Source organism: Achroia grisella, unplaced genomic scaffold (assembly GCF_030625045.1).
Source record: "Achroia grisella isolate CSIRO2021 unplaced genomic scaffold, CSIRO_AGI_Agris_v1 utg483, whole genome shotgun sequence".
Lineage (NCBI taxonomy): Eukaryota > Metazoa > Arthropoda > Insecta > Lepidoptera > Pyralidae > Achroia > Achroia grisella.
Genome location: NW_026712886.1, coordinates 582,941 through 595,535, shown reverse-complemented (window position 1 = coordinate 595,535; position 12,595 = coordinate 582,941). Strand labels below are relative to the sequence as shown.

General features: G+C 31.3%; 1 protein-coding gene across 1 annotated transcript in view; it reads right to left on the bottom strand.

Annotated features, from left to right (window-relative positions):
- Positions 1 to 11,987: 11,987 nt before the first annotated feature.
- LOC131845766 (titin-like) overlaps positions 11,988 to 12,595 on the bottom strand; it is a 146,601-nt gene continuing 145,993 nt past the window's right edge. The window contains exon 17 of the mRNA XM_059194857.1: positions 11,988 to 12,460. Coding sequence (XP_059050840.1) covers positions 12,375 to 12,460 — 86 coding nt within the window. The 3' untranslated portion in view covers positions 11,988 to 12,374. The remainder of the gene's footprint in view (positions 12,461 to 12,595) is intronic.

Sequence of the window (12,595 nt, the reverse complement as noted above, 5' to 3'; positions counted from 1 at the left end):
GGTAATACTATTGGACTGGTATAAGTATCAACTGGAGAGATCTTAATTTACTATTAATATTTTATTCCATGTGTGGTTTCATTTGTGTATGATTCTAAAACAAAATAATACTTTTTATGCCATTGTTATGGCAAAACACATCGTGTTATCTTTTAATAAATTAACATCATTATACTCTCACAACACTCAGACCAAAACAAACAATAATACCAATAAATACAAATCTTTAAATCGTGCGAAGAATCAAATATGCGATATTTGATCAATCGAGATGTTATGTACAAAACCGAAAATGTCCGATTAGAAACATTAACCGCAACCTATATTTACGTTCAATAAATGGGATTGTTGTGTACTGAGATGCGATTGTGAATTATTGGAAGGATATATGCGATTCAAGAGGTGAAAGCTTTCGACCATCTAACATGCATGCAGATACATACACATGCATTACATTAGCATAGGTTGTAATTCGCGGTGTAGATACTAGAGTATTATTTCAAATTGACAAATTGGGAGCGCCATTGTCTTTCGAAGTCGAACTATTCAATAACTTGCTTATAGACCTCAGTTCGATGTAATCTGGACAATTGCGATCTATACACGACACGTTCTTTCATGCGCGATTAGGAGCGCGCGCGATGTAGTGCAGGAAAGTCAGCGCGCGATTCGTGATTTATTGCATTTTACAATTTTGTGTTCACTCATCGTGATAAGGCGTATGTTTCATGTCGTTTCACTTTATTTGAAAATTGTATTTTTCATTCCATAGATTTTACTTTCCAAAGACGTGTTTAAAATTTATAGATTGTTAATAACTGTATATCTATGTTGTTGCTTCATAGTCAGATGTTCGCCATGTTGCAATAAATTTAATTTCTCATTCCACAGATTTTATTTTCCAAAGACACGTTTAAAATTTTTAAACTATCAATAACTGTATAATTATATCTTTGCTTGATAGTCAGATATTCGCCATGTTGCAATAAATTTAATTCCTTGTTCCACAGATTTTATTTTCCAAAGACAGCTTTAAAATTTATAAACTATCAATAACTTTATAATTATGTCTTTGCTTCATAGTCTCCGCCATTTTTCAATAATTTTCTTTTTCATTCCACAGATTTTATTTTCCAAAGACACGTTTAAAATTTATAAACTATCAATAACTGTCTTTGCTTCATAGTCAGATATCCGCCATTTTGCAATGATAAGTAATTAAATATGGCAAAAAGGCTAAAGAACGCATTCTTGAATAATGAGAGTGCGGTCTTTGTCGTTTTCTTTGTCTACATTTACATGCGCATTCTTTCCTGTATGAAAGCCGATTCCCCTGGCAAATAACATACGTGTAAAGGTCAATACATTATGTAAACTTGAATTTCTGCCTAAGTTTCAAATGAGAATATCGTCGCCTAGCAGTTTACTATCCTAAATTATACTCAATAGATAGTAGTCGTACCACTATATTCTTCGATTTTTTAAAATTTTATTGGACTGTATTTTTGGTTAGGTATATACGACAAAAAAAGGGAGAAATGGGAACAAGGGAAACACATGTACGTACCTGGTAGGCGGACCTAGCACCTCCTGGTACGTTAGGGTCTGCTTCTGTAGCACTCCTCGATCTCAGCTTCAGGCGTCCGGGATGGTCACCGCACGTGCCCTTTTTGATCGTAGGCGCGTCGACTTATAAAGTTACTAGGATATATTGTCCCATATTAATAGTTCGGGAAACACAATTGCACTCGAGGTTGATATATATAAGTATTAGCATAATAGTATTGCTGCGGTTTTACCGTTAGTTATATAGCTATGCGACATACTCGTAACGTTGTAAGCGTACACGAAACGGCGGCGGACTGGGTCCGGCCGGCGGCGGAACGGGCGAATGATTTTTACCTACGTCTGCAAGTAGGTAGAAGAAATTAAATTCGTATGTACCGTATAAAATATTAATAATTTTAATACAAAGACATTGGCTTAACCAGAGGCTAACAATAAAAAAACTTTCTGTGTCAATACACATTTTTGTAGAAAACGTCGATAACAAATCCAAAATAATCCAAGAGACGGCGGCAGGCTCGCCCCATGCCATTTTGGATTCAAATATACCCAGCGAAATTTCTTTTGATTGAATTGTAGTCTTGAGGATATATCTTAAGACAACGTCTTAAGATAGTACCTCAAGTATCGACACTCATAAGTACATCATTTTCTAGAATCAAAGCTAGGAAACTGCTTGTATTTCATGAAAGGAATCTTTGAACCGGATCTTTGTTGATACAAACCATTTTTCATAGACCCCCAGGTATAAATATGACGTACTATCAGATAGGTTCACCAGATTACGGTGGAAAATAATGTATACTTTTCTATTTTATATTATACAAGAGTATAATATGGAAATATTTAATCTAATACCTGGAGCGATAACCAGATTACACAAAGGGTTGTCTAATAGCGTGTTTCTACTAAAATAATAAAAATATTCGTAAAATCATATTAGTTTTTTTTTACAACTGGAATAGCTAACAGGCTGTTTACCTGATGGAAAGTGGCAAAAAAAGTACCTTATAAATTGCTATTCCGGAGAAATAATGCATCGCACCTCTGTACCCAATAATTTCACTGCCATATCTCATGCTCATACCCGTACCTAGATCACTTTCTACAAAGTCTACAAGTACAGCTGAAGCGCAATGATGGCTGGCTCGTCCGTCATACTCGCGAACGAGAACTGTTTGTAGGGAGTGGTCTTCTCTAATCACTACGACTTTCACACATATTAGATACTGAAGCAGTTGGTTGTGTATATTTTATCCTTAATGAATAAGTGCTAATTGATAGTTTGTATTCACACATTTTAGCTTAATAATAATGTAAAGTTACAACTAAATTATGTAAAAGAGTAACACGCAAGTTTTTACTCGTTCTTCTTCTGTTGAGACTGTCCGAATGAGCAGTAGATTAAAAAAAGTGATGTCTATTCAAAAGTGCTTCATTGTAAGTTTATTTGAATATATGATTTTCTATTCTTTTCATTACCAAGATGGAGAAAATATTATGGAATGGAATAGCTTTTAGAACTATAAGATGTTCAAAATATACGTATAATACTATAAAGTCTTATTTAACCAGATAATTAAGTGCATCAAGGTATAAGACCACATTTGGCCGAAGTCCAAGCGGCAAAACCTTATAACTCGGAAAACCGTGTTTTACTTAAGCACCAGTTATTGTTTGTTTTCGTATACGCTCATAAATTCAAACTCCTGACGGTTCTGTAAAATGTATTTCGTTGTGGCTTTTTAATTTTGACACTCACGATTTACGAGTGTGTTTCGATTCGATTCCGCTCACGTTTCATTTGGTAGTGAGTTTAAAAGGGTTTACTATATTAATCACTTGGTGGTACCAGGCGCTTTGCTGTCAGAAAAGAAATAATTGTAGAAATATTGTCTGAAAATTTATGACTTAGCTTGTGATGAAAAGTCATTTACATGTATATATATATAACTGTATTGATTCGACTAAATGATACGTGCTATATTTTTTACATTATGTTTAAATTTGGAAGAAAAAGTCCAGTTGAAAACAGCGTCTCATAGGAGCGTCATATCTGCATACGCTGAACTGGGTCCTTTTGCCGCCTTTAATTAAGTATCCTTTAAATGTATTTTATATTATTTTACCGGCAGAAATAAATTATTCTAAAATCACGACTGATAGATATTTATTAACTATTAATATGACCGTGACACCACTAGTTGCCATTCAAGAGGACTAAGATATCATGCCCCTTTTCCTGTAATTTCACTGCCTAATAAAAAACCCTACAACGGAAAACATGGCTTACAAAGCAAGCTGTTTCGCGGCTCAAATAGCCAAGACTGAGGTACACATGTAGACGACTTTTTACAGTCTATCTCAAATTAATTTACTCCCTACACTATTAAAGATGTTACCAACAATTCCTTTTCTCAAACGCAATCTTGCATGCGTTGATAAACTGCGAATTTCGTCTAACACTACATGGCAAGTTTGTTTTGTTTGTGTACATTATTGTTGTAGAAACAAAAGGCCAAGTCCAATATTATACCAAATACATTACTACAATTGTATCCGTTTTACATTAATGTTAACACCAAACAGCTATTCCAGCCCACCATCGGCTTCGCCAGAACCTTACTTATGACTATTATAAACAATCTTAATATCTAACTTCATATATAAGCCCTGCCATTTATACCTCATAAAAAAGGGATATTTCCCTACTAAAGTGTACTATAAACACAATACGTCCACCAGTCACATTGCATTCGATTCCACTCTTAAAGTCAAAGGTTTTAAGATCATTTTTGGTCAGCAGTGGTGCAAATATAATTGGTGTTGTAGGGTAAACAGTAGCAACTCCTAATTCTGCTATAAAAGTACAGCGCACTTAAGTTTATTGCAATCAAAAGTTAATAACTTAGAGTATGGTTTGTGGAAGATTTTGGCGTATTGGTTAGCAATTAGATTTTTATTTCTGCTTCGTCATGGGAATCCATTAGAGGTCCACTGCTGGGCAAGGGTCTTTCTAAGTCTTCATTAGATAAGGATATAGCCTATTAAGCCGACCTCGGTGGTCTAACGGTTCCGATAGTCGCGGGTTTGATTTCTGCAAAACATAAATATATTTTTCATATGTTTGTATTTTTTTAATATTTTAATTTATTATTTGTGTGTATATAGTAAAATATGTATGAAAAAAAAAGAAGTATTTAAGTGTTCTATCGATTGTCTGGTATCTATAGAACTATACCAACTCAGAAGGCGCTATGTGATTTTTTAAGCTTATATGCTTGGTTTAAGGTTTTATTTCGAGCTTTCCTTCTCTTACACTGCTGTATTCCTATAGTGTTGCTGCCATTGCTGTATCCCTACGATATTCTGGAAATGAAAAGAGTCATATGAAATATGGTATTTTTAGTCCGTCACCACCCAGAGTTCTGTATTTGTAATAATAAAATAAGTGAGTTTAAAGTAAGTAATATTCGTAAATTTAACATTTTTGTTATCAAAATCGATTATGAAAATAATAATAATAATCTCAGGACAATTCACACAGCGCCATCTCGATCCAAGTTAAGCTAGCTAAAGGTATTATAGGTACTAGATAACTATACTACTATAATACATATCATTTTTTTTCGTAAATACATACATATTATACATATAAAACACCCAGACCAATACAAACAATCATACTCAGGAATACAAATGTTGTGCCGTGCGAGGAATCGAACCCGCGACCATCGAACGTAAAGCGATGTGCTAGACCGCTAGATCACCGAGGTCGTCAAATAATAATCTTCATTTTTTACAATTGTAAAATGGAGTCTTTATTTTTTACTTATGTTGCTCGGGAGTTTTGCTTGACTAATTGTAAAATTATTTCTTTTATTTTTTAGTAGAACAGAGTTGAGGTTATTACATCCTGATAATAAGCGTTTTTAGACTGCTATTAGATGGTACGTCACTATTGTGGCACATCTCTATTGACGCATCACCGTTCCGCTCTCTTCCGTCCTAGCCGTCTAGCCGTACAGTACTGTTCTCATTGTAATTTAATAAAAGTCATTTATCGTTCGATACTGAAGTCTTATATTATTATAAATATAACCATAAGAGACAAGACATTCTACAACATACAATATAACAACTGCTTTTTTTTTTGTATTTTTCTTATTTTTTTTAAGTAAATTCCTTATGTTATTCTTACTGTTAATTTTATTTGTTATAATCTTGTTTATATTATTGCTTACTAAATATAGAGCTAATAATTTTATTCTTATACCTTTATGTTTAATATACTTACATTTTATATTTCTAGAAAATACGTGGGTTGGACAGAGATAACGGGATTATTATAATATAATAATAAGATGTTGAATAATATAGGAAAATAACTTTCGTCAGTAAACTTAGGTGTTAGGTGTATATACGGCCTCCTTACCGATTACGATTTTATAATAGTAGTTGTTGTCAAAATACTGATTGACATTATTGTAAAGGAAAATTATAAAAGGAGACAATAGAATTATTCTGCTGCAATCGTACATATTATTTATTATTTAACATATCATCACACTGATACAAAACGATATAGACCGTAAGGAAATATTGGTTTAATTCAACTAAAATGCTAGTAAGATATACATGTTGAAATGTTACAATATGACAAGACAATAAAAAAACAAATCATAGTATTAAAAAGAGTTTCTATACTACCACACACACTGTCTCAACACAAAAGAACCCCACCACAACATTAGGTTTACATTTATAATTACGGAATCAGTGATCTAGTGGTTTAGCACCCCACCTCACTTCCGACTTCTATGAATAATATGTATATATATATGTTATATTTTTTTATCAGTTTTCTAGTACCCATAACTTAGCTTTAACTAGCTTAACTTGTGTCTAGATGGCGCTGTGTGAATTGTCCTGAGATTATTATTATAATGTGATTGAGGAACATAAAATGGTCTGGCTTTTTATGTACATCACTATTTCATATTTTATTTCTTCTGGAATAAAAAGTAAGTGGTCTATTTTCTGTATTTAGTCTCTCGTTTGGGCCGCTGTTCTTTTCGTAATGTAAACTATTGTTTTCTGTTAATTCCTAAAGGCTACTTTGTAGAGAATCCCATATTGATATAATCTGATTGTACACATATGATTGTAGTTTTTTTATCAATACTTACGGTTTTAACAAAAAAACTAATTTTAACATTTATATCAGTTATCTAATACCTCATCTACATAATTTGGTACTTTATGGCGCTGTGTGAATCGTCCTAAGGTATTATTATTATTAATATTTTCTAGAAATCTAATGTCTAATCTCTAAAGATACGACGTCAGTTGGGGCTGACCCAACGAAATAATTAATGAATAATGAGTTTGCAATTAACTTTTCTAATACTCCACGTCACTTACTTTTTTTTATTTCATAAGCACCTTCTGATTATTATTAGGCACATTGATTTAAGAAGAAAAAGTCACATTTAAGGTATATGTCCAACCATAATTAGTGTTTAGTATTTTAACAGATTTAATTTTGAATACGTTTTTGCTACTATTGTTCTATTGTTTGTTCTTCTGTATATTGTTTTATATTATGTATGTTATTTAAATGTAGAGATGTAGAGTGTCTTAAGTGTAATAGATTAAGGGACCGTATTAGGCACATTGATTTCAGAAGAAAAAGTCTAATCTCTAATCAATCACATTTAAAATAAGTACATATTCCTGTTGCTAAGTAACAGTTGATATGTAAAGTGCAACTGAATCAGATCTAGAATAAATTATATTTGCTGCTGTATATAATCCACTGAATATCTCTATATATCAGTTATAACAAACACAAAACAAAAAAAGAATTAGTGAAATCGGTCCAGCCGTGATCAGGAAAGAAGCATAATTTTTTTTATAGATAGGCAATTTTATAAGAGAACGAAATAAGAAATGACTGTATATAATACAAAATATAACAATGCAATATTCCAACTAACAGAATTATGAAGTTTCACAAACATTTCTCCATAAACGTGGTAACTTTCAGATACAGAACAATGTATGCGTTTATTTTAAACAATGAAATTGTCTGAAGGTGTTGCAATGAAATATATAGAGCACGTAAATCAACCAGAGACACTTCACAATGCTACCTATTACTTTGTCTAAACCCCAAGCAAACGGAGTATAAACACAACTAAATAAATAGTGTTTCACTACAAATGCACTTAAGTTGAATACACACGGGTTTAGACAAAAAAGAAGTCGCATTTACAGTTTATTTTTAATAACTGGAGATCATCTTTTGCTTCATATGATATAACATAATTTATTGTTTTATCAATGCCATCAAAATAGAAAAATATGGACTGCATTGACGTACTTGACAGTACTTAAACCGGAAAATTTGTTGTCATTTTCTTTTAGAGTGTACCCGTATACCGATAGTATAGCCTATTATGGAGTTATAGATAAAATGTTGATTAAGGAAAATTTTCCGAAAAAAAATTATATATTACTGAAATAACCGTTTTCTACTGCTTGCATATGAATATAAATACGATACACATACCAAAATAACATTTTTTACAATTATTGTCTGTCTGTCTGTCTGTTTATTCAGGCTAATCTCTGAAACGGCTGGATCGATTTTGACGGGACTTTTATTGGCAGCTAGCTAACGTAATAAGGAGTAACTTAGGCTACTCGTACTTTTATTTTAGAAAAATAAAGTCAAATTCCACACGGACGAAGTCGTGGGTGCAGCTAGTTTTTATAATAAAAATAAACTACGTCTCTAAGGCTGATCTATGGTACAAATTTTCGTGGTAGTTTTTACAGATCGCATATACTGTCTAGCCCGTAGTTTCCACAGTGTTACATTATTGCAATAGTATTTTTTAATAAACCTTGTTTGTCTGTTCGTAATTCTTTACTGTTGAGTAATTTTTAATTTATTGCAAACTAACAATCCGTCCCGGTTTCGCACGGATGCATTATAAATCTTTGGATTGGATTGCCTGGACCGATTTCGGCTTGTTCTATACTATAACACGCATGTGTTACACATATAGAGCATTCTCTTGAACTACTCTATCTGTTGCTGAAAATTGTATTAAAATTTAAACCTCTAAAAATAGATACAAGCGTACAGACAGTGGCGCCAACTTTGTTTTATACTATATAAACATGACCCTACTCAGGATTCGAACGGGCGTATTGTCTATGACGGATTCTGTAATACTTATAAATCTTCTGGGAGTAATTTTGGAAATGACAGAGAAAACCATATCAAAACTTTGCGCGATACAGAAATAAGCATACCAATGTAAACTGCCACTATTCTTTTTACTATTTGAAGATATTTAATTATATATTTTATTATATACATATATATAAATAGGTATTGCTATAGGATGTGGTGTGACAAGAATGGATAAGATAAAGAATGAATACATTAGAAGAAGTATGAAAGTGGCGCCGGTGTCGAAGAAGTTGAAGAGTAATCGTCCATCGTTATATGGACATGTAATGCGTAGGAATGAAGATAATATTTTAAGGAAGGTGTTACATATGAATGTGGATGGTTATAAGGGCAGAGGAAGTCCGAAAAAGAGATGGATGGACTGTGTGAAAGATTATATGGTGAGAAAGGAAGTAAATAACGCGATGACTGCGAACAGGGATGAATGGAAGAGAAAAACATATTACGCCGACCACAAATAAATGGGATAAGGAAGAAGGAGATGATGATTTAAATAGGTATTGCTAATATTAAAAAATAAAAAGACATGTATTTCATAAAATATAAAGTTTATTTTGTAACTGATTTTTGGTATTATATACTAAAACGTATACATTTCATTCTTTACTATCACTGAATCTATATTTTGTATCATTATAAATAATAATATATATACCAACATTTATAGGTTTATCTAGTATTTTAAAAAAAATACCACATACTTTTGCTTTGGTTTGTAAGAGGTTTTACTTTTTTACGAAAATATTACAATGATTTGTCATTATTTTTCGTTTAAATAAATAAATAACGTTGAATAAAAATATGCGGTCAGAAAAGCACATATGACTGAAAACAAAAGAGGACTTTCTAGAGCTGCTTCCCACTTAAAGTGAGATAGTACGTATAGGAGAGAGAGAGACTAAATAAAAACGTCAAAACTACTGAATATATTAAATATTTATATTATTATTTTTCTTTTAGATAACAGTGTCTGTTATTCTAATACTATCTATTTTATTTGTGCTTACATTTTTAAGGGTCATGAATTTTTAAATATATACATACATCATTATAAAAAATACAAAACTAAACAATAAGAAAATATATGAAGATATGAATTGTTTATTGATTAAAATGCCAAATAGTTTTTATATACTTATGTACATACAAATTAGAGATGTTATTACATGTTTACGTTACACGTAATAACGTGTAACGTGTAACAGTACTAGTTACGCATACCAGCACTGTGGTATGGGCGGCATAAATCAAATGGAATATACAATCTTTCTAACTTGCTACTAGGCTTTTCAGAGTAGTTACGTGATATCCAAAAACTTATAACCTTTCTCAATAATTAGGTCATCACAAAACATTATTTTCTAAATCCGATATACCACATTTTTAAATGACAGATATATCTCGCACTAATTTCAAATATTATACAAGAAATTTAAAAACTAAATTAATAATTGCAAATTACATTTATACTCGTTTAAATATGGCAATATATTAGCGAGAATACTTAAAATATCCAAAAAAGTACTAAAAATGCTGTTTTACTGCAATTAATTTTTTTAAACTACAGAAAAATATACAATATCATGCGAAAGATATTTAGATACATGTCATAGTATTTATGTATACAACAAAAATCCACCTTTATGACATATAAAATATGAACCCAATTTCGATGACAAGTCTATTGATAAATGTATAAATTCAAACGATTGTATATATCATATCTTATGTAATGTATCTCTACTTATAAAATATCGGTGAGATATTGAATCGTTTGTTGTTAAAACTAAATCTACAAACTTAATACCCGTATAGTTTGTAACTATATACAAAGACATGGCTGTAATACTACAAAAATAAAATAAGTGTTGGCCTGGTTTAATATAAATTAGAATGGAAAACGACATTAAATAGGGATTACATTATAATATTGAGATTATTTAAAATAGCTTCTAGGCGGCTAGTAAGTTTTCAGCTATTTGATTTTAATCTCTAATCTAGCCTAAGATTGTATACACTAAGCTAGATTACTAATTTTACGGAGGGTTTCCTAATGAATGCGATTGTCTATGATTTTCTCTTCTAATGGTAATATTTATCGATAAAACTGCTTTGATCATGTACATGTGAAGTGATGCCAATCTCTGTTCTTACTAGTCGCCTAGATGCTCTAGGCGGCTAGTAAGTGGTAAGTGGTGGCTTGTAAATATTCAGTTCAGCTGATTTTAGTCCCTAATCTAGCATAGGGTGTACAACACTAGGCTTGCATACACTAAGCTAGATTACAAATTTTATGGAGGGTTTCTTAATGAATGCGATTGTCCAAGATTTTTGTAATATATGTAGGTTAAGTGAATCACAAATACAATTGTTGTAGGGTAGGGTGCGCTCTCTCGGATTAAATGTGATATAGTGAACGGACGTATTTTATTGTACTCCTCACATAACTGATATCAGTACATATTCTACAATTTTCTCTTCTAATGGTAATATTTATCGATAAAACTGCTTCGATCATGTATATCTGAAGTGTTGCAATCTCTTTTCTTACTAGCCACCACTTAATAGCTGCCTAGATGCTCTAGGCGGCAAGTAAGTTTTCAGTTCAGCTATATGATTTTAATCCCTAATCTGGCTATGGATATACAACACTAGGCTTGCATACACTAAGCTAAACTACTAATTTTACGGAGCGTTTCTTAATGAATGCGATTATCTAAGATTTTTCCCTTCTTCTGGCAACATTTATCGATAAAAACTGCTTTGATCATGTATATGTGAAAGTGTTCCCAATCAGTTTTCTAAATTTAAATTAAGCACACACAGATCAAATTTTATACAAGTATACAGTATTATCACTCATTACACTACATGCTAAATAATACAGACACATGTAATAATGTCATACCACAATATCGTAACATTAATTAAAAAATAGTTTATTTCATTCCTTCTTATAGTATATACTTTGGCTACTTTTTTATAGATTTTCTTCGCTTTCTTTCATAATCTTATTTTTTTTTAATATTGTCATTTTCAGGAAAAAATTCATTGATATTAAGTATACAGATATATTTTATACTATTTCTACACTTAATTAGAATTCGAATTAAATTACTGAATCACTACAAAATAATAAATTAAAATGTCAAGAATATTTTAACTACAATAATGGAAAGTTGAAATTAGCTATTAAATATATCAAAGACCTCTATATTAAAGCTTGCAAATATCCCAAAAGTCGAAAAAAAAATTTTTCTTAATACAAAACTCTTGCATTCGAAATCTAGTGGAAATGGAGTGTGTATATGTTAAAATAATTTGGCGAGTAAAAAAATTATAATAAGAAAAAAAAATCTTTAAAACAATAATCGACACTCCAGCAAAAGAAAAAAGTTTTTGTCTAATAACATTATATTCCTTTCATTTTGTTTGATTATTTCTTTCTATATCTAAAATCTAATATTATTTTAGGTTTATTTTGAGAAAAGTAGAATATATTTATTATTCGAATAAATATTTATACGAAATGAAATATTATTTATGAGTCCGTTTGAGTTTCGATTTGGTCGTGCCTTGTCAACACAGTTTCTTGTTCTGCATCACTGGTGCTCTCTTCAGTCTCATCTATAGTAAAAAATATAACATAAATCATACATCCTTCAACAAAATTTACATCATCATCATCGTTTTCATCAACTACCTACTTTACAAGTAGAACAACGAATAATCATTTAGAATTTAAGGATATGCACAAGATCT